This window comes from Triticum dicoccoides, chromosome 4A, assembly GCF_002162155.2.
Source record: "Triticum dicoccoides isolate Atlit2015 ecotype Zavitan chromosome 4A, WEW_v2.0, whole genome shotgun sequence".
Lineage (NCBI taxonomy): Eukaryota > Viridiplantae > Streptophyta > Magnoliopsida > Poales > Poaceae > Triticum > Triticum dicoccoides.
Genome location: NC_041386.1, coordinates 682,743,183 through 682,767,077, shown reverse-complemented (window position 1 = coordinate 682,767,077; position 23,895 = coordinate 682,743,183). Strand labels below are relative to the sequence as shown.

General features: G+C 43.9%; 1 protein-coding gene and 2 pseudogenes across 1 annotated transcript; all 3 read right to left on the bottom strand.

The window, feature by feature from the left end:
- Positions 1 to 4,507: 4,507 nt before the first annotated feature.
- LOC119284089 lies at positions 4,508 to 5,873 on the bottom strand (annotated as a pseudogene).
- Positions 5,874 to 9,709: 3,836 nt separating this feature from the next.
- On the bottom strand, positions 9,710 to 12,036 carry LOC119284088. Its single transcript, XM_037563368.1, has 5 exons — positions 11,944 to 12,036; positions 11,465 to 11,869; positions 10,605 to 11,111; positions 10,284 to 10,506; positions 9,710 to 10,200 (listed from the first exon to the last, which is right to left on the bottom strand). Exons 1-5 carry the CDS (start codon positions 12,034 to 12,036, stop codon positions 9,710 to 9,712), a joined length of 1,719 nt encoding a protein of 572 aa, XP_037419265.1.
- A 2,907-nt stretch (positions 12,037 to 14,943) lies between these two features.
- Positions 14,944 to 17,271, bottom strand: LOC119284087 (annotated as a pseudogene).
- Between the last annotated feature and the right edge of the window lie 6,624 nt (positions 17,272 to 23,895).

The window sequence follows — 23,895 nt, the reverse complement described above, 5'->3', positions numbered from 1 at the left end:
CGAAGATTACTTCGCACACATGCAACGATCTGAAGGTATATGCATATTTATGTTTCTCAGGTAAGTCATATACATGTTTTAGTGCTGATCGTGATGGCTCACTTTTTTCCCCCTGAATTCCACAATAATTTCTTCTATACTTCCCACTGTATAAGTGTTTTGTATAGATTTTAGGTAAAGGATCATTCAGCATAAATGGTGGGCTATATCCAAAAGAATGAATGATAGATTTTAGGTAAAGGACATATTTGTATTGATGCATTTATAAATTATTCTAGAGTTTCATCTTTCGTATGGTCGATGAGAGATCACTGAAACAGAATGGTGTTCCATAAATTATGAACTTTTCATGGGGGCATAAATTATAAACATTATTGTTTCTTAAGATAAGGATTTAACTTTATTGAATATTCCGTGGTACTTTTGCTCATTTTATTTTCTCAGCCACACTGAAGAGTTTCATGGTGTCATGTGCTTACTCAAAATTTCACAAACATATGTGTAGTGACTACCTAGGTACACCCAAGATTCAGGAAAGAAAGTCAATTAAGATCTACAAAAAATGCTATCGATTGATCTAATTTTCCATGATATTCTGTTTGTGCAGAGCCTATATTTTATCAACCATGTTCATGAGAAAGCAATGCTATCATCCACTCGATGCAACTCCCATTCTTCCATTCCCTTTTGAGAATCATATTTGCCAAGATCTTAATGCTGTTGAAGATATTCGACGAAATTGCGATGTAAAAGGTCAGAAGTTCTTTTATGTGCCATCCATAATCTTCTTTGTCGACTATCACATCTTCATTCTTATATTAACTAATTGTAGTGCAAATTAAATGTATCTTCTATGAATAACAGAACTATCTCGATGTTCACAGATTTCTTTTGTTTTGATTATGTAGTTTCCTAACATACAACGTCAACTTGATAATTGTCCAGTCAAGCATGGATGATGATGTAGATGGAAATGGTTATACATACTATGAGATATCAAAATTCAGAAAAGTGCAGTCTTTCAGTTCTTCTCTATTTCTCACTGTGTCTCACATCTCAACTACAAATATCCTTTAGAGAATGGATGAAAACATGAGAATTAGACTGCTTTTTTATTTTGCAATCTTGGCACCACCTCAATGAATCCATTTTGTTAAAGGCAATGCACCAATCAGTGGATTTACTTTGTTGTTTTTCTGCAGAGTTATGTTACCCAATCCATAGTATTACTCACAAGAGGGAGCTTTCTTATGAAACTACAACTAAACACTACAGAGTCTTTAGAAGGTGAAAGTCTTAATATTCTTTCAGGACTAATGGCATTTGTATGACATTCATTTACGTCCTGTTGTGGGATGGATTAAAGTAAATTTACATGGGGGTTCTGATGCAGATTAGGCACAATCAAGACTTGTGGTCAAGGTGGTGATGATTGAGTTGCAGCTTGGTAGTTTTTTTCCATTTGCACAAGAATCAGAGGTGGTAGCATATATTTAAAAGCTTTAACCAGTTGGTTTCATGGGTAATTGACCATAATATCCTCTATTCCAATTTTTTGTCTGTTGTCCATATTTTGAATCATATAAGTAGGATGATTGACCTTACTTACATATGTATCTATAGTCATGTATCATTCTAAAGTATTGTTGTCAGCAAAATCATCTATAATCGTTTTGTTGATTATTTTAAGGCAGTCGGTATGAGTAAAACACCAATTTTAGGCAATATTTTCCGCAGCAACGCGCGGGGAATCATCCAGTTTAATAATAGCCACGGTAATGGATAATATGGAGGAGTGGAATGCTGTCCAGGTCGAGAAAAAGCGACCGCTGGCGTCAAGCGGCAGCCAGCTGACAAGGGATGGTTAAAAATCAACTTGGATGGGGTTGTGTCAAAATTCGGTGACAAGGGCAGAGGAGGTGTTGTTCTTAGAGATTATAGTGGTGCGTTTAGGGCCGGAGTTTGCCATCATTTTCCAGGCATGTGGATCCGGAGGCGGTAGAAATTTTGGCCTGCAAACGGGTGCTCCAAATGCCGTGTGAGATCAATGCAGTCAAGGTACATGTGGAGCTAGATTCTCAAGGAGTGGTGTAAATGCTGAATCAACCACTAGAACATGTCCACTGACGGGCCTTGGGTATAGGAGATCAAGATGATGCTTAGTACGTTTTCTGGTTTTAAAGTTTCGTGGGTTCAGCTGATGTTGTCGTGCATAAGTTAGCTATAAAGTAGGGGTCAGTGAAGAACTGTGTAAGGTTTAGTTGGGGACTCTCCGAACAGTGTGTTAGGGCATCTACAACGCAGGCGCTTAGAAGAGACGCTAGGCTTTGATTCCTGGCCGTTTTGATGTAATCCCGTTTGATCCTGGGATTTTGGCTGGTGGCGATGCCAAGCCTGTCGTCCGGCGCCTGGTCTTTTTTTCTTTGCATGCACCTTTCTAACGAGTACAATCCATATCCTCGAGCCAAAAAATCGATTCGGTTAGCGCCTGAATAGGCACCCGTGCGTTGAGGCAGCGGACTCTTCCTTCCATTTATTTTCCTTATTTAATTATTTTAATGTTCTAAGCGCCTGCATAGGCGCCTCTCCATTGTAAATGCTCTTAGGGCATGTACAATGCCCGGCGCTTGACTAGACGCTTATAGGCGAGAAGAAAATATTATTAAATTGAAAAATATCTATGCACCCATGTCTTCCAACGTGAGATGCTAAACAGCCGGTGCTAATTGTATGCTAATTTAAACTGGCTATGCACCGCATGCAGCAGAGAAAGGAACGAAGCATCTGGTGCCTCTCTTTGCGTCGACGCAGCACCCGGCGCTGGGATTTGACGGCCTAAACCGCCGATTGACCAGGAATTCAGTAGGAAACGGACCCTGGCGCCTCTTCAAGCACCCGGCGTTGGAGATGCCCTTTACAATGTGGCGCTTAAACTGAGGCGCTAGGATTTTGATCCTCCCCGATGGGCAGTTAGGAGGTAGAATCCTGAGTCCTGGCCTCACCCCTGGCGTCGACGCAGAAAGAGGGAGCCGGCGCTTGCTACATTTTTGGCTTGCGGCATGCAAATTGGGGCAGTCGGGGCGCTGGTATTTAGCGCTTCTGTTAGCGCCTTGCGTTGGACCCGGGAATGCGTTGCTTCGTGTTTTAATTTTTGGGTGTTTACTCTTTTGTATTTTATCTCTTTATGGCGTTGTTTGGATAGAGCAGGATACATGGTAAACGAGTTTGTAGCCGGATTTTAGCAAAATCGGTTTTGCTAATGAATTTTTGGATAACTAATTTACACAGAAACACGTTTGGGTTTGGAAATGATAAAACTGGCTTGTACATTTCCTTGTTTGGGTAGGAGGATACCGATTCACTTTCTCCCCCTTCTCTCTCTTACTTTCCCCAATTTTGGCCATTGACGGCGACTTCCCAAAGCTTGGACTCCAGCCGCTCCAGCCTGTGATTCCTCTTCCGTCGTTCGTCCTCACCGCCAGACACCGGTGCCCTCCTCCCGTCGGGATGGCCTAGACGACTCCGCGCGTGGAGGCTTCCCCTGGTCGCCTAGGCCGACTCTGGTCGTCCCCGTACAGGCTCTGCTCGGCGAGATCTGCTCCATGAGCTCATCCCGTAGGTCCGCCGCCCCTGGGCGACCTCCCTCATCGGCCCTGCACAGGCTTTGCTCGGGGAGAGGTTCTTCTCGAGCTCATCCCAGATGTACGCCGCCCCTTGATGCTGGTCGTCCAGCAGCGTCCGTACATGCAAGTTCAGATCTCAAAAGAGTGCTCGATGCCGTCCACCCTGATAGCGGCCATGTCGGGGCTAGAGGTCAAGCGTGAGGACGATGATTCGGCGGAGCAGGTAAACATTTCATCTTTGTTTGCATTTCAAGGTCGAATTATTTGAGTTGGGAGCTTGAACAATTCATATGATGATTCTACTTGTGCTAATAAGAAATGCCATTCTACTTGCCAAGAGGAAAACAACTTCATAGTTTACAGGGCTTAACAATTAGCTACATGGTAAAGTCGCTGATTTAATTCTTTCCCATAATAGGGACGAAGTGATAATTTGATGAGTGGTTTGACACAGCCTTTGCTCATAGAGACAAAGGAGTGGCAAGTTGACAATGCAGAGGATAATGATGGTTGCTGGTCCATACAGATTCCTCATGCCACATGTGAAGGTTTTCTCGTAATCTCTTGAATGTGCTTATTTTTTGTTGCTGAATGCATAACCTTCATCTGCATTGGCTCTTTTCACAAATATATCAGTTTCAGTTCTTCATCAACTTCATTCTCTAGTCTGCAATGGCCATTTTTCTTATGGAATGACAAATTTATTGCACATAGTTGTACACAAAATATTTTAGCATTACTATCATCTTCTAATACAGAACGGGAGGTTTTGGAACCTATAAATCGATGAAAAATTGGAACAATTATTTTTGTAATGAATCTATAAATAAAATGAAAAAAAAATATTGTAATGCTCAATCATCTTCTGGTTGTTGAGCGGAACGCTATTGATGATTACTGCACAATTGTCGAGCAATGCCTGCACGGACTCTCTCACCAGCAGCTCATTCATCTTCTCTTGCTTGCCCTCTAACTTGCTGATCACCATGGTCAACATGTTGTTGTGCTTCCCCATGCTCATAAAGCTCGAACAACTCATCATGATGATTAACCTTCCGGGTGAAGTTGTGGATAATACAACAAGCCATAACAATTTTGACTTGTGTTTTATATGGATAAGGAATTCCTCCTTTCCTACTTAAAATTGGAAAGCGAGCTTTTAGAACACCAAAAGTTCGCTCAACAACATTTCGTAGTTGTGCGTGCAGATGATTGAACATATCTTTCTCACTAGTATATCGTCGATTACTTCCACGAAAAGAAGCAATATGATAACGATCTCCACGGTACGGGGCAATAAATTTTGGAGTATTTGCATATCCAGAATCAACAAGATAAAATTTACCTGCGTGCAAGGTTTGATAGCACGGTCAGAATCTTTATGTAATAAGATTAACCAATATATAGTTCATATGTTTGAACTTTTACCTTCAGGGACAACAAAACCCCCACTAGTAACAGCCCATCTTAGAACTGCTTGATCTGACGCAGAACCTTCCCATCCAGCAGCGACATATGAGAATGTCATGTCAAATGACACTGCTGCCATTACATTTTGAGAGGGGTAACCATGTCTATTTCTATAAGGAGTTTGCTTATCTAGCCAGATTTTTGCCTCAATGTGTGTCCCATCAATTGCTCCTAGGCAGTTCTGTTGGGATTTTTGTTAGTCAAACAATGAAGTTTAAGGTTGCATGAGTAGTATTTAATCATATTTAAAAGGAACATGTGTTTGCGATAGGAAAATACCTTGAAATATGGGTAGAACCTTGCATCACCCAATATTTTTGCCGGGATTTCATTCCATGGATCTGTTATGCAAACATCACTCAACCCATTTATGGCATATAAAACAATGTTGAAGTGTCGGCTGATAGGTTCACCAGAATGCCGATATCTATCTTGGATGACACGGTTCCTAACATTGTGACCAATGGTATGTAGAAACATGAGTAGTTGTTCGTCCACTGTCATTCGCTTTGTATCCTTTAGTAAGCCTCTCTCACACAAAACATCTCGCAGCAAGTAGAATATGTGCTTCTCAAGACGAATTTGTTCATAAAATCTAACTGGATGTCCCTCTAGCAACTCTTTTGTTTTCTGTGCACCAGTTAATATGGAGGTGTTACGAGGTGTTTTGAATAACCTTGTGAACAACACATCACGAAACACGGACACTGCAGAAATGTTATTAATAAGAACTTGCTCGGAATCAGAAAATTCATCATCTGGAACATTCAGACTGTTCATGGTTCCCAGCACAGTGTACACTATTGATTGTATCATCTCAGAATAATATTTTATAAGATATATGAAATAGTTGGAAATGAACTTTCTCAAACTGAAAGTACAGTTGATTGTTGCAACACAAACTAACAGAAAAAGCAATGGAAATTGTTCTCTAAATATATAAAACGACAATTACTGAAATCAAATAATGGTGTATTACAAAATAACTAAGGATCAAGAATCCAAAGCTTTCGAGTTTCTTCATCCATCTCAATGAAAATGGCGCGTTTGTCATCATCTGTAAATGCTTTTACTGCTTTCAGTTTTGTGCTGGCATCGAGGCTATCCATACTATTTAATACTGACATGCATGATTTAACCGAGTAAGTGTCATTTTGTTCGGCTGTTTTTTTCGTTGCTTCAGCAATGCTGAGTGATGCATCTGCAAGACGATCAATTGCTATTATGGCATCATCAGCTGTACGTTTTTGTCCTCTTGTAGTTTCTTTTCATCCACTTCCAGGGAATTTCTTTTTTTCTGGCTCAATGACTGTCGACTTCTTAGTGAACACACCAGGGGAGCCATTGTTTTCATCAGACTCGATTTCATGTACTTCAACATCCTTATTGAGATCAATTTGAGATGATTTAGTTTTGCATGCACCATCTTTCCCTTTGCTAGATACAGCACCAACTCCAGATGTCGTTGAACTAGCACATATTTGTTGAAGATCTTCCCAACTGGGCCACACCTTTTCTCGATATTCTTGGAGTGACTTATCCTTCTGCAAGTTGTTAATTTTTTATTAATAAATATAATATACTAATTTTATATGAATCCTACTCGCACAAACTTACCTCAATTAGTTCCTCCCAAGTTTCTTCTGAAGCTTTTATCATTTTGTCATCGTCGTCCCAACCAAATCCCGTCAGTTTAAGAAGTCTATCCATGGCAGCATAGCAACTCCTGTAGTACTTATGGCGATTTTTTAATTGTTGTAATTCAAGTTTGTCTACTCTTGAATCATTGAATTGTTCTAAGATATCACGCCATGCTTTCTTTGTGTAACCTGTTCCTTCTTTCCCTCCGTGTAAAGTTTGATCTTTCAGTATAGTGAGAAGTATTTTGTCCTCCGAAGATTTCCATACATGCCTCTTTTTATCTGGGTTTTCTTTCCTATTTTTTTGGTCCTTCTGATCATCCATATTTATCTACAAGAAAATAAAAAATTTAAATGAGTTGTACTGCATTCATGATAATAATATTTCAACTGCATTCATGTGATCTCTTGGCGTGTATTCTTCTGATTGCAGTAGACAAATGGGGGTCTAGGACTGAGCTAATCTTTACTGTTTTACCCATGACAACAGTTACTACTAATTGTTTGATTTCTACGTGTATTCCTATGTTCTTTTCACAATGCAGGTCGGCAAAGGAACTGATGGCTTGTATTTCAGTGATCTACTGTTGGCTTACCATTTGTTTTTATAGAGGTAAACTGCATGTGCATGTTGAATTTAAATTCGAGGGCCCCTTATATCCAGGAGTACACGGTTGGCCTACATACTAGACTATGATACATGTGTATAATATTTAGACTACAGCACAAACATACATACTTATATCGCACAGTTCAGATTGGCCTAGTGCCTATTAATACCATATAAATATATAATTAGAGTTAGCGTGCCATTTACTATTTTTTCATATCTGGCATGTACCTGGTTTCCATGTACAGCAGCAAGTAACTAGTGTAGTGGGTTTCTTTTATAATCAAACAGAGGTGTGTTTCCAATTAGAGAGAGGAAGGGACAAATTGCCAAGTTGGTGGTTCTAGTTTCATCTACGAATTGGCTATGTCAGATTACCAGAGTTTTTTTTCTTTCTGCAAAATGAGCTTCATTACCAAAAAAATGAATCGATGAACAATACCATGAATTTGTAGATCTACAACTTATACATATGAATTTGTTGATCAGGATGATTGATCGATGAACAATACCATGAAATTTGTACATCTACAACTTATATGAACTAATTTGTTGATCTGGATGATTGATCAATGGACAATGTCATGAAATATGTACATCGGCTACAACTTATATTGACAGGATGATTGATCTTACCAGGGTCGTGCAACTTGATTGAAGATGGGAAGATGATGAGAACCGCCTGATGAAGACGCCGCTGAGAACCAGCGCCAGCGTCTCCCAGCCAGCGCCTGTGACTGGATTTGACGGCCAGCCAGTTTAATTAGCGATGGGGCCTGTATATAAGCAATGAAAAAGGCGCGAGGGCGAGCAGCAAAACGCAGAACTGGCGCCGGAAAAGTTGTTGAGAAGCGAGCGGGCGGGAAAAAGTTGTTGCGATCACGCATATAGAAATCGCGTTTGTGGAAAAACGGATAAAACTCGTTTTTCTATAAGCCCGAAATCTTGGGTTGTACAGTTCCAGGTTTCCTATAAACGTGGATTTGTTATAGTAGCCAAACGAGGTTTTGTTTGATTGAACCGTTTTCCTGGTTTATAGAGTACGGATTCTATATATATCTTCTATCCAAACAACGCCTTGTTTGGATAGAGCAGGATACATGGTAAACGAGTTTGTAGCCGGATTTTAGCAAAATCGGTTTTGCTAATGAATTTTTGGATAACTAATTTACACAGAAACACGTTTGGGTTTGGAAATGATAAAACTGGCTTGTACATTTCCTTGTTTGGGTAGGAGGATACCGATTCACTTCCTCCCCCTTCTCTCTCTTACTTTCCCCAATTTTGGCCATTGACGGCGACTTCCCAAAGCTTGGACTCCAGCCGCTCCAGCCTGTGATTCCTCTTCCGTCGTTCGTCCTCACCGCCAGACACCGGTGCCCTCCTCCCGTCGGGATGGCCTCGACGACTCCGCGCGCGGAGGCTTCCCCTGGTCGCCTAGGCCGACTCTGGTCGTCCCCGTATAGGCTCTGCTCGGCGAGATCTGCTCCTCGAGCTCATCCCGTAGGTCCGCCGCCCCTGGGCGACCTCCCTCATCGGCCCTGCACAGGCTTTGCTCGGGGAGAGGTTCTTCTCAAGCTCATCCCAGATGTACGCCGCCCCTTGATGCTGGTCGTCCAGCAGCATCCGTACATGCAAGTTCAGATCTCAAAAGAGTGCTCGATGCCGTCCACCCTGATAGCGGCCATGTCGGGGCTGGAGGTCAAGCGTGAGGACGATGATTCGGCGGAGCAGGTAAACATTTCATCTTTGTTTGCATTTCAAGGTCGAATTATTTGAGTTGGGAGCTTGAACAATTCATATGATGATTCTACTTGTGCTAATAAGAAATGCCATTCTACTTGCCAAGAGGAAAACAACTTCAGAGTTTACAGGGCTTAACAATTAGCTACATGGTAAAGTCGCTGATTTAATTATTTCCCATAATAGGGACGAAGTGATAATTTGATGAGTGGTTTGACACAGCCTTTGCTCATAGAGACAAAGGAGTGGCAAGTTGACAATGCAGAGGATAATGATGGTTGCTAGTCCATACAGATTCCTCATGCCACATGTGAAGGTTTTCTCGTAATCTCTTGAATGTGCTTATTTTTTGTTGCTGACTGCATAACCTTCATCTGCATTGGCTCTTTTCACAAATATATCAGTTTCAGTTCTTCATCAACTTCATTCTCTAGTCTGCAATGGCCATTTTTCTTATGGAATGACAAATTTATTGCACACAGTTGTACACAAAATATTTTAGCATTACTATCATCTTCTAATACAGAACGGGAAGTTTTGGAACCTATAAATCGATGAAAAATTGGAACAATTATTTTTGTAATGAATCAATAAATAAAATGAAAAAAATAATATTGTAATGCTCAATCATCTTCTGGTTGTTGAGCGGAACGCTGTTGATGATTACTCCACAATTGTCGAGCAATGCCTGCACGAACTCTCTCACCAGCAGCTCGTTCATCTTCTCTTGCTTGCCCTCTAACTTGCTGATCACCATGGTCAACATGTTGTTGTGCTTCCCCATGCTCATAAAGCTCGAACAACTCATCATGATGATTAACCATCCGGATGAAGTTGTGGATAATACAACAAGCCATAACAATTTTGACTTGTGTTTTATATGGATAAGGAATTCCTCCTTTCCTACTTAAAATTGGAAAGCGAGCTTTTAGAACACCAAAAGTTCGCTCAACAACATTTCGTAGTTGTGCGTGCCGATGATTGAACATATCTTTCTCACTAGTATATCGTCGATTACTTCCACAAAAAGAAGCAATATGATAACGATCTCCACGGTACGGGGCAATAAATTTTGGAGTATTTGCATATCCAGAATCAACAAGATAAAATTTACCTGCGCGCAAGGTTTGATAGCACGGTCAGAATCTTTATGTAATAAGATTAACCAATATATAGTTCATATGTTTGAACTTTTACCTTCAGGGACAACAAAACCCCCACTAGTAACAGCCCATCTTAGAACTGCTTGATCTGACGCAGAACCTTCCCATCCAGCAGCGACATATGAGAATGTCATGTCAAATGACACTGCTGCCATTACATTTTGAGAGGGGTAACCATGTCTATTTCTATAAGGAGTTTGCTTATCTAGCCTGATTTTTGCCTCAATGTGTGTCCCATCAATTGCTCCTAGGCAGTTCTGTTGGGATTTTTGTTAGTCAAACAATGAAGTTTAAGGTTGCATGAGTAGTATTTAATCATATTTAAAAGGAACATGTGTTTGCGATAGGAAAATACCTTGAAATATGGGTAGAACCTTGCATCACCCAATATTTTTGCCGGGATTTCATTCCTTGGATCTGTTATGCAAACATCACGCAACCCATTTATGGCATCTAAAACAATGTTGAAGTGTCGGCTGATTGGTTCACCAGAATGCTGATATCTATCTTGGATGACACGGTTCCTAACATTGTGACCAATGGTATGTAGAAACATGAGTAGTTGTTCGTCCACTGTCATTCGCTTTTTATCCTTCAGTAAGCCTCCCTCACACAAAACATCTCGCAGCAAGTAGAATATGTGCTTCTCAAGACGAATTTGTTCATAAAATCTAACTGGATGTCCCTCTAGCAACTCTTTTGTTTTCTGGGCACCAGTTAATATGGAGGTGTTACGAGGTGTTTTGAATAACCTTGTGAACAACACATCACGAAAGACGGACACTGCAGAAATGTTATTAATAAGAACTTGCTCGGAATCAGAAAATTCATCATCTGGAACATTCAGACTGTTCATGGTTCCCTGCACAGTGTACACTATTGATTGTATCATCTCAGAATAATATTTTATAAGATATATGAAATAGTTGGAAATGAACTTTCTCAAACTGAAAGTACAGTTGATTGTTGCAACACAAACTAACAGAAAAAGCAATGGAAATTGTTCTCTAAATATATAAAATGACAATTACTGAAATCAAATAATGGTGTATTACAAAATAACTAAGGATCAAGAATCCAAAGCTTTCGAGTTTCTTCATCCATCTCAATGAAAATGGCGCGTTTGTCACCATCTGTAAATGCTTTTACTGCTTTCAGTTTTGTGCTGGCATCGAGGCTATCCATACTATTTAATACTGACATGCATGATTTAACCGAGTAAGTGTCATTTTGTTCTGCTGTTTTTTTCTTTGCTTCAGCAATGCTGAGTGATGCATCTGCAAGACGATCAATTGCTATTATGGCACCATCAGCTGTACGTTTTTGTCCTCTTGTAGTTTCTTTTGATCCACTTCCAGGGAATTTCTTTTTTTCTGGCTCAATGGCTGTTGACTTCTTAGTGAACACACCAGGGGAGCCATTGTTTTCATCAGACTCGATTTCATGTACTTCAACATCCTTATTGAGATCAATTTGAGATGATTTAGTTTTGCATGCACCATCTTTCCCTTTGCTAGATACAGCACCAACTCCAGATGCCGTTGAACTAGCACATATTTGTTGAAGATCTTCCCAACTAGGCCACACCTTTTCTCGATATTCTTGGAGTGACTTATCCTTCTGCAAGTTGTTAATTTTTTTATTAATAAATATAATATACCAATTTTATATGAATCCTACTCGCACAAACTTACCTCAATTAGTTCCTCCCAAGTTTCTTCTGAAGCTTTTATCATTTTGTCATCGTCGTCCCAACCAAATCCCGTCAGTTTAAGAAGTCTATCCATGGCAGCATAGCAACTCCTGTAGTACTTATGGCGATTTTTCAATTGTTGTAATTCAAGTTTGTCTACTCTTGAATCATTGAATTGTTCTAAGATATCACGCCATGCTTTCTTTGTGTAACCTGTTCCTTCTTTCCCTCCGTGTAAAGTTTGATCTTTCAGTATGGTGAGAAGTATTTTGTCCTCCGAAGATTTCCATACATGCCTCTTTTTATCTGGGTTTTCTTTCCTATTTTTTTGGACCTTCTGATCATCCATATTTATCTACAAGAAAATAAAAAATTTAAATGAGTTGTACTGCATTCATGATAATAATATTTCAACTGCATTCATGTGATCTCTTGGCGTGTATTCTTCTGATTGCAGTAGACAAATGGGGGTCTAGGACTGAGCTAATCTTTACTGTTTTACCCATGACAACAGTTACTACTAATTGTTTGATTTCTACGTGTATTCCTATGTTCTTTTCACAATGCAGGTCGGCAAAGGAACTGATGGCTTGTATTTCAGTGATCTACTGTTGGCTTACCATTTGTTTTTATGAGGTAAGCTGCATGTGCATGTTGAATTTAAATTCGAGGGCCCCTTATATCCAGGAGTACACGGTTGGCCTACATACTAGACTATGATACATGTGTATACAATTTAGACTACAGCACAAACATACATACTTATATCGCACAGTTCAGATTGGCCTAGTGCCTATTAATACCATATAAATATATAATTAGAGTTAGCGTGCCATTTACTATTTTTTCATATCTGGCATGTACCTGGTTTCCATTTACAGCAGTAAGTAACTAGTGTAGTGGGTTTCTTTTATAATCAAACAGAGGTGTGTTTCCAATTAGAGAGAGGAAGGGATAAATTGCCAAGTTGGTGGTTCTAGTTTCATCTACGAATTGGCTATGTCAGATTACCAGAGTTTTTTTTCTTTCTGCAAAATGAGCTTCATTACCAAAAAAATGAATCGATGAACAATACCATGAATTTGTAGATCTACAACTTATAAATACGAATTTGTTGATCAGGATGATTGATCGATGAACAATACCATGAAATTTGTACATCTACAACTTATATGAACTAATTTGTTGATCTGGATGATTGATCAATGGACAATGTCATGAAATATGTACATCGGCTACAACTTATATTGACATGATGATTGATCTTACCAGGGTCGTGCAACTTGATTGAAGATGGGAAGATGATCAGAACCGCCTGATGAAGACGCCGCTGAGAACCAGCGCCAGCGTCTCCCAGCCAGCGCCTATGACTGGAATTGACGGCCATCCAGTTTAATTAGCGATGGGGCCTGTATATAAGCAATGAAAAAGGTGCGAGGGCGAGCAGCAAAACGCAGAACTGGCGCCGGAAAAGTTGTTGAGAAGCGAGCGGGCGGGAAAAAGTTGTTGCGATCACGCATATAGAAATCGCGTTTGTGGAAAAACGGATAAAACTCGTTTTTCTATAAGCTCGAAATCTTGGGTTGTACAGTTCCAGGTTTCCTATAAACGTGGATTTGTTATAGTAGCCAAACGAGGTTTTGTTTGATTGAACCGTTTTCCTGGTTTATAGAGTACGGATTCTATATATATATCTTCTATCCAAACAACGCCTTGTTTGGATAGAGCAGGATACATGGTAAACGAGTTTGTAGCCGGATTTTAGCAAAATCGGTTTTGCTAATGAATTTTTGGATAACTAATTTACACAGAAACACGTTTGGGTTTGGAAATGATAAAACTGGCTTGTACATTTCCTTGTTTGGGTAGGAGGATACCGATTCACTTCCTCCCCCTTCTCTCTCTTACTTTCCCCAATTTTGGCCATTGACGGCGACTTCCCAAAGCTTGGACTCCAGCCGCTCCAGCCTGTGATTCCTCTTCCGTCGTTCGTCCTCACCGCCAGACACCGGTGCCCTCCTCCCGTCGGGATGGCCTCGACGACTCCGCGCGCGGAGGCTTCCCCTGGTCGCCTAGGCCGACTCTGGTCGTCCCCGTACAGGCTCTGCTCGGCGAGATCTGCTCCTCGAGCTCATCCCGTAGGTCCGCCGCCCCTGGGCGACCTCCCTCATCGGCCCTGCAGAGGCTTTGCTCGGGGAGAGGTTCTTCTCGAGCTCATCCCAGATGTACGCCGCCCCTTGATGCTGGTCGTCCAGCAGCGTCCGTACATGCAAGTTCAGATCTCAAAAGAGTGCTCGATGCCGTCCACCCTGATAGCGGCCATGTCGGGGCTGGAGGTCAAGCGTGAGGACGATGATTCGGCGGAGCAGGTAAACATTTCATCTTTGTTTGCATTTCAAGGTCGAATTATTTGAGTTGGGAGCTTGAAAAATTCATATGATGATTCTACTTGTGCTAATAAGAAATGCCATTCTACTTGCCAAGAGGAAAACAACTTCATAGTTTACAGGGCTTAACAATTAGCTACATGGTAAAGTCGCTGATTTAATTCTTTCCCATAATAGGGACGAAGTGATAATTTGATGAGTGGTTTGACACAGCCTTTGCTCATAGAGACAAAGGAGTGGCAAGTTGACAATGCAGAGGATAATGATGGTTGCTGGTCCATACAGATTCCTCATGCCACATGTGAAGGTTTTCTCGTAATCTCTTGAATGTGCTTATTTTTTGTTGCTGAATGCATAACCTTCATCTGCATTGGCTCTTTTCACAAATATATCAGTTTCAGTTCTTCATCAACTTCATTCTCTAGTCTGCAATGGCCATTTTTCTGATGGAATGACAAATTTATTGCACACAGTTGTACACAAAATATTTTAGCATTACTATCATCTTCTAATACAGAACGGGAAGTTTTGGAACCTATAAATCGATGAAAAATTGGAACAATTATTTTTGTAATGAATCTATAAATAAAATGAAAAAAATAATATTGTAATGCTCAATCATCTTCTGGTTGTTGAGCGGAATGCTGTTGATGATTACTCCACAACTTTCGAGCAATGCCTGCACGAACTCTCTCACCAGCAGCTCATTCATCTTCTCTTGCTTGCCCTCTAACTTGCTGATCACCATGGTCAACATGTTGTTGTGCTTCCCCATGCTCATAAAGCTCGAACAACTCATCATGATGATTAACCTTCCGGATGAAGTTGTGGATAATACAACAAGCCTTAACAATTTTGACTTGTGTTTTATATGGATAAGGAATTCCTCCTTTCCTACTTAAAATTGGAAAGCGAGCTTTTAGAACACCAAAAGGTCGCTCAACAACATTTCGTAGTTGTGCGTGCAGATGATTGAACATATCTTTCTCACTAGTATATCATCGATTACTTCCACGAAAAGAAGCAATATGATAACGATCTCCACGGTACGGGGCAATAAATTTTGGAGTATTTGCATATCCAGAATCAACAAGATAAAATTTACCTGCGCGCAAGGTTTGATAGCACGGTCAGAATCTTTATGTAATAAGATTAACCAATATATAGTTCATATGTTTGAACTTTTACCTTCAGGGACAACAAAACCCCCACTAGTAACAGCCCATCTTAGAACTGCTTGATCTGACGCAGAACCTTCCCATCCAGCAGCGACATATGAGAATGTCATGTCAAATGACACTGCTGCCATTACATTTTGAGAGGGGTAACCATGTCTATTTCTATAAGGAGTTTGCTTATCTAGCCTGATTTTTGCCTCAATGTGTGTCCCATCAATTGCTCCTAGGCAGTTCTGTTGGGATTTTTGTTAGTCAAACAATGAAGTTTAAGGTTGCATGACGTAGTATTTAATCATATTTAAAAGGAACATGTGTTTGCGATAGGAAAATACCTTGAAATATGGGTAGAACCTTGCATCACCCAATATTTTTGCCGGGATTTCATTCCTTGGATCTGTTATGCAAACATCACGCAACCCATTTATGGCATCTAAAACAATGTTGAAGTGTCGGCTGATTGGTTCACCAGAATGCTGATATCTATCTTGGATGACACGGTTCCTAACATTGTGACCAATGGTATGTAGAAACATGAGTAGTTGTTCGTCCACTGTCATTCGCTTTGTATCCTTCAGTAAGCCTCTCTCACACAAAACATCTCGCAGCAAGTAGAATATGTGCTTCTCAAGACGAATTTGTTCATAAAATCTAACTGGATGTCCCTCTAGCAACTCTTTTGTTTTCTGGGCACCGGTTAATATGGAGGTGTTACGAGGTGTTTTGAATAACCTTGTGAACAACACATCACGAAACACGGACACTGCAGAATTGTTATTAATAAGAACTTTCTCGGAATCAGAAAATTCATCATCTGGAACATTCAGACTATTCATGGTTCCCTGCATAGTGTACACTATTGATTGTATCATGTCAGAATAATATTTTATACGATATATGAAATAGTTGGAAATGAACTTTCTCAAACTGAAAGTACAGTTGATTGTTGCAACACAAACTAACAGAAAAAGCAATGGAAATTGTTCTCTAAATATATAAAACGACAATTACTGAAATCAAATAATGGTGTATTACAAAATAACTAAGGATCGAGAATCCAAAGCTTTTGAGTTTCTTCATCCATCTCAATGAAAATGGCGCGTTTGTCACCATCTGTAAATGCTTTTACTGCTTTCAGTTTTGTGCTAGCATCGAGGCTATCCATACTATTTAATACTGACATGCATGATTTAACCGAGTAAGTGTCATTTTGTTCTGCTGTTTTTTTCTTTGCTTCAGCAATGCTGAGTGATGCATCTGCAAGACGATCAATTGCTATTATGGCATCATCAGCTGTACGTTTTTGTCCTCTTGTAGTTTCTTTTGATCCACTTCCAGGGAATTTCTTTTTTTCTGGCTCAATGGCTGTCGATTTCTTAATGAACACACCAGGGGAGCCATTGTTTTCATCAGACTCGATTTCATGTACTTCAACATCCTTATTGAGATCAATTTGAGATGATTTAGTTTTGCATGCACCATCTTTCCCTTTGCTAGATACAACACCAACTCCAGATGCCGTTGAACTAGCACATATTTGTTGAAGATCTTCCCAACTAGGCCACACCTTTTCTCGATATTCTTGGAGTGACTTATCCTTCTGCAAGTTGTTAATTTTTTTATTAATAAATATAATATACCAATTTTATATGAATCCTACCCGCACAAACTTACCTCAACTAGTTCCTCCCAAGTTTCTTCTGAAGCTTTTATCATTTTGTCATCGTCGTCCCAACCAAATCCCGTCAGTTTAAGAAGTCTATCCATGGCAGCATAGCAACTCCTGTAGTACTTATGGCGATTTTTCAATTGTTGTAATTCAAGTTTGTCTACTCTTGAATCATTGAATTGTTCTAAGATATCACGCCATGCTTTCTTCGTGTAACCTGTTCCTTCTTTCCCTCCGTGTAAAGTTTGATCTTTCAGTATAGTGAGAAGTATTTTGTCCTCCGAAGATTTCCATACATGCCTCTTTTTATCTGGGTTTTCTTTCCTATTTTTTTGGTCCTTCTGATCATCCATATTTATCTACAAGAAAATAAAAAATTTAAATGAGTTGTATTGCATTCATGATAATAATATTTCAACTGCATTCATGTGATCTCTTGGCGTGTATTCTTCTGATTGCAGTAGACAAATGGGGGTCTAGGACTGAGCTAATCTTTACTGTTTTACCCATGACAACAGTTACTACTAATTGTTTGATTTCTACGTGTATTCCTATGCTCTTTTCACAATGCAGGTCGGCAAAGGAACTGATGGCTTGTATTTCAGTGATCTACTGTTGGCTTACCATTTGTTTTTATAGAGGTAAGCTGCATGTGCATGTTGAATTTAAATTCGAGGGCCCTTATATCCAGGATTACACGGTTGGCCTACATACTAGACTATGATACATGTGTATACAATTTAGACTACAGCACAAACATACATACTTATATCGCACAGTTCAGATTGGCCTAGTGCCTATTAATACCATATAAATATATAATTAGAGTTAGCGTGCCATTTACTATTTTTTCATATCTGGCATGTACCTGGTTTCCATGTACAGCAGCAAGTAACTAGTGTAGTGGGTTTCTTTTATAATCAAACAGAGGTGTGTTTCCAATTAGAGAGAGGAAGGGACAAATTGCCAAGTTGGTGGTTCTAGTTTCATCTACGAATTGGCTATGTCAGATTACCAGAGTTTTTTTTCTTTCTGCAAAATGAGCTTCATTACCAAAAAAATGAATCGATGAACAATACCATGAATTTGTAGATCTACAACTTATACATACGAATTTGTTGATCAGGATGATTGATTGATGAACAATACCATGAAATTTGTACATCTACAACTTATATGAACTAATTTGTTGATCTGGATGATTGATCAATGGACAATGTCATGAAATATGTACATCGGCTACAACTTATATTGACAGGATGATTGATCTTACCAGGGTCGTGCAACTTGATTGAAGATGGGAAGATGATGAGAACCGCCTGATGAAGACGCCACTGAGAACCAGCGCCAGCGTCTCCCGGCCAGCGCCTGTGACTGGAGTTGACGGCCAGCCAGTTTAATTAGCGATGGGGCCTGTATATAAGCAATGAAAAAGGCGCGAGGGCGAGCAGCAAAACGCAGAACTGGCGCCAGAAAAGTTGTTGAGAAGCGAGCGGGCGGGAAAAAGTTGTTGCGATCACGCATATAGAAATCGCGTTTGTGGAAAAACGGATAAAACTCGTTTTTCTATAAGCCCGAAATCTTGGGTTGTACAGTTCCAGGTTTCCTATAAACGTGGATTTGTTATAGTAGCCAAACGAGGTTTTGTTTGGTTGAACCGTTTTCCTGGTTTATAGAGTATGGATTCTATATATATCTTCTATCCAAACAACGCCTATAAGCGTCTAGCAATGGAAGATGCCCTTTGATGTAATCTCAGATGAAATTCCAAAATTTGATGTTTAAATAAAGGCGAGTGATAGGCGCCGGCCGAAATTTGGGCCGGTCACACCAACAGCGTCCAATCAAACATCGCACAGCCACCCGATTCTCTCCCCTTCCACTGTCAGATGTCTTCTTCTTTTTAGAAAAGAAGCTTCCATTGCGCCGCCATGGACTAGTGACGCGTCTGGCCTCGAAGCACCGCCCTGCGCGTCTCGCCCGTCGCTGCCCTCGCCGCCGATCGCTGCCCTCACCCACCGGTCGTCGCAGTCCCTGTAGTTCGCCGGCGCTGTCGCCGCCTCCTACGTTTCTCGTCGGCGTGCATGCAGCAACGTGCACCCACGGTTGCAGCTCCCCGTGGCGACGGTCGTAGCTCCGGTGCGACGGTCGCAGCTCCAGCGGCTCCGGTCGCCGGTTGCAACACACCACAACGAGCGTAGAAAAAAGTACTCATCCTCATGTTGCCGGTAGCAGCAAAAAAGGTGTGTGGTTCCAGCAAAAAAAGCTCGCCGGTGCCGCCACCACGTCGCCGTTGTAGCAAAAACACTACCCATCACTACCAGACTGAAGAACTCGATGTAGCAAAAACTTTACGAGTTCCAGCAAAACATGAAGCTGGTTCCAGCAAAAAAACACGTCGGCGGTGTGAGACGCATATGGTTCTAACAAAAATCATAGGAAGCAAAATCCATAAAGAAGTAGATGTAGCAAAAAAAAGCAGCAAGTTCCAGCAAAAAATGAAGCTGGTTCCAGCTCCCGACATAGCCGACAGTAGCATCAGAGATCGCTGGTTCCAACACTTGACGCAGTCGGGGTTGCAGCTTGCTGTCGTGCTGGTTCCAGCATCGCTGCAGCCGGTGGTAGCACCAGGACTCACTGGTTCCAATACCGGATGCAGACCGTTGTAGCTTGGGTCGAAGCTGCCAATCTACGTCGGAGAAGCCCGTCACAGCTCGGCCACCGGAGATCCATCACCTCCCGCTGCCCGTCGCAGCACGGCGCCCGGGGTCCCCAGCACGGCTTGAGGTGGAAAGATGGGGAGAGGTGGGGAGCACCCATGGCGAAGGAGGGAGAGGTACGGTGGGCAGCGCCGATGGGGAGGGGAGGTGGAAGATGGAGAGGGAGAGGTGGGTTTTCATGAGCTAGGATGCATGGCGTTGGTTTTCCGGAAGATGGTTGTCTCTCCTCTCCCCCCGTCCCTTCCCCCGTCCCCTTCCTTCCCCTCCCTAGCCGCTGGCCATGGCTCCCCCGCCCCTCCTTCCCCCCTGTCTCCCCTCTTGCTGTCTGCGGGGCGGGTTCGCGGCTCCTGCTTCGGGCGGTCGCCGGCTCTGTCGCTAGCTCCCTCCGCGTCGGCGCCCTTCCTTGGCTCGCGGTTTTGGGCATTGGGCAATTTGGAGGACTCGGCTTCTGATTCCAATTCGGAGGGGTGCGTCCCGTCGACGGTGGTGCCGCTCGTGCCTCCGGGTCCTGCGGCGGGCCGCGTCCGGAAATTTGCTCCGGGCGGCCGGGGCAGGCCGGTGTCGCTGCCTTCGGGGTCGCCGGGGTGGTCCCGTGTCGGTCGTCGTCGGCGCATGGTAGGCTTGGATCCGGCCTCTTCTCAGGTGTGTGACCTCCTTGGTCCTCCCCGTTCTGCTGTGGTGCCTGATCTGGGAGAGATGGCCTCTCCGGTCGATGATCCTCCTTGTCCTCCTCTTCTCCGGCGGGGGCCGTCGCCGGTGGTGGCAGAGGCGTCGACGTGCTCGGAGGCGGGTGGTGGCATAACCCTAGATCCAGGTTGCTCTACGGGCTTGGGGGCCTTGGTGGGCTTGTAGGCTCGGTGGCCTCTGCTGGGGCTCGGTTTGGGTCGCCCGACCCACCGGTTCTGCCGTCCCTTGTTTCTTCACCCCCACTTCTGTCTGTGGGCTCGGGGCAGTTGGTAGTGGCCACTGCGCCTCGGCCTTCCCCCCTTTGGCCCGTGCTCCAGTTTCGGCCTGCTCGGCCCAATCTGGCTCGGCCTGCTGTGGCTATATATGGGTGCGCCGCGGTGCTCTTCCCCCCTTCCTAGGGTTTCCGGCATCCGCCGCTGATATCCGCAGGGTGCGTCGCCCCATTCGCCACTTCTCCAGATCCACTTCTTCCCCACCCCCTCTCCTCCTCTCCTTCGCTGACGTGCTCGCCATGGACAAGTCGAGGGCATCGTCCTCCGAGGCCCTGTCGGGGAGCAAGAGGGCTCGGGAGGCCTCGCCGGGCTCTGGTGCAGATCTGACCAATGAGGTGGAGCTGCATTCAAAGCTTGAGGAAGATCGGGCGGCGCGCGGGCCTGAGCGCGCGCGGGAGGAGTGGGAGGCGGGGTCAGACCGCTCCATGGCCAGATCGGGGACGCCGCTTCCTGGATCTGGTGCTGGTTCGGGGTTAGGGCTGGATCCGTGGGAGGCTGCTGCGGCTTCGACGGGTGGTGGTTCCTCTTCTTCGGTGCCGTGCCCCATCCCGGCTAGGGGGCCGGTTCCTCCACCTCGGCCTCCTCCCCGTTCCTTTGCGGCCGGCGCTGCCTCTCGCTTGGGGCCGCGCTTTGGTCCTGGGTCGTCTTCCTCGCGGGCTGGGGACCGGCGCCCTCCCCCTTCTGCTCCGGGCGCATCTTTTGGGGTCCGTGGTGATGGTATCCTGCCGCCGCCACCTCCAGCTCCTCGCCAGCACCCCGTTCCCTCGGGCCCTTCACCGACCCTCACCTGCTTTGCCTGCCACCACCCGAACCATTTCCAATCGAGATGCACTAATCCCCCTTTCTGTCTCATCTGCCGATCTGATGGTCATCTGACCGTGGATTGTCGTAACCGCACCAAGGGCCCCTCTTTCATGCAGTTCGGGCTGGGTCTGCCCGGGTGTTCCTTTTTTGCTCTGGAAGCTGAGGTTCCTTTGGTGATGGCCGCACCTTCTCTCTCTAACGCGGCCATTATCACAGTGTGTGGTTAGAAAATCTCTCCGCAGACCCTTTTGGACGGTTTGAAGATCTAGGATGAGGGTGGATGGGACTGGCATGTGCACCAAATCTCCGATTTTGAGTTTGTTGTGGTGTTTCCCTCCAAGGACTGTCTAAGGATGATTTCGTCGTGCACCAGCTTTACTTTGCCCCTAAATCAGCTTGTGGTTTTTGTCAAAGCGGCCACCTGTGGTGCGAAGGTAACTTGGGTGCTTGTTGATGACGTGCCTATGGGGCTTCGGTCTATGGAATTCATGATGGCTTTTGGTAACCTCATCCGCAAACCTGTGGAAGTGGATTCAGAGTCTCTGGAAAAGGTTGGCCCGGTTCATATTAGTGTGTGGTGCATTGACCCGGCTTGTGTTCAGGGTTCAGTGGATGTTTTCCCATCCCCTGAGGGTGTGCGGCTTCGTGTTCGTGTTGAGGGCGTTGGTCTTCATGCTCCCCCTCCGCCTACGCCACCTCCTTCCAAACCTTCTGACCAAGATGACACGCAGGGGGATGGTTCGGCCGGGGGGCAAAAGCCTAATGGTGGTTTGGATCTGTGATTTACTCAGTCTGAATGGGACAAGATGGATTCTGATGATCGTGAGATGCTCAAGGAGAATGCCCCGGCCCCTAATTCGCAGAAGGAGGACCTGATTCCACGGGATGGTGTTGTTGGTAAGGGGACCCCCATTTTTGGTGCTTGTTCCAATGTGCCTACTCGCCCGCAATCGCCTTCCTTCTTTGGTATTGAGGATCTCCCTGCTTCCTCTCGGTGCTCCATCGACATCCCCACTAAGAAGAAGAAGAAGGTCTCGCTACGGAAATTTTCTGCTAAGAGTCAGGCTTCATCCACCTCCAAGATCTCTGCTGCGGGGCTGGCTCATCGTCTGGACCAGGACCTGGGTGATGCCTGGGGGTCTGGCCCAGGCACGGAGACGCCGGTTCGGGGCTCACCGGTGTTGCGTTCTCCTGCGTCCACGGCGCGGAAGGGTCGGCGTGTTCGGGATTCTGGCGTCTCGGTGGCGGAGCGTGCGGAGCGTTGCGCTGCGGCTAGGGACCTTCCTCCTGCAGGTTCATCTGCCCCTCAATCTCTTCCTACTTCCCCGATTAGCCTAGTTTTACCTGCTTTATCAGATGGCCGTTTGTTGCATATTATGTCGGATATTGGGGTGGTTGATAACCCGGGGATGGGCTCTTCCTCTCACCTCCTGTTTGTCATTCGGGCAAATGAGGCAGCCCAGGCGGCCATCGCTAAGGCTATGGATGCAGCGAAGTGTGCTAGTCCTGCTGGGGTTCAAGGCCAGCCTGGTGTGGTAGATGCAACTACTGGTTGTGGACAGGCGTCTGCCCCCTGTTCCTATTAAATTCGGCCGTTCCAAGCGTTCTAAGGCTTATGTGGCCCCGTTCAGATCGAGTCTCCGTATCAAAAACCTTTCCTTTAGATGAGAGCTCTTTTCTGGAATGTTCGTGGTTTCGGTGCTAGGGGGCGTCGGGACCAGATTCATGACTTGGTGTGTGGTGAGCATATTGACATTTTAGGTCTGGTCGAAACTTTTAAGGAATCCTTTTCCCCTTCTGAACTGTCTGCGACCGCTGGGATGGGTAGATTTGACTGGCACTTTCTCCCTGCCTCGGGTCATTCTGGAGGTATCCTGATTGGCTCCAAGCGGGACGTTTTTGACTTCATTGCTTTTGATCATGGCATCTTTTGGGCGAGCTACATAGTTCGTCATCGCCAACTGAATATGATGTGGGAATTCATGGTGGTTTACGGGCCCGCGGATCATTCGCTTGCTCCTCTTTTTTTGGATGAACTCTCGATCAAGATTGAGGCCTGCAGTATCCCTCTTCTTATTGGGGGAGACTTTAATCTGATTCGCTCTCCGGCCAACAAGAACAATACTAATTTCTCGTGGCCTCTCGCCAATGCTTCTAACGATTTCATTAGCAGCTGCGCCCTTCGTGAGCTTCCTAGGGTGGGGGCTCGTTTCACCTGGTCTAATCATCAAGCCTCCCC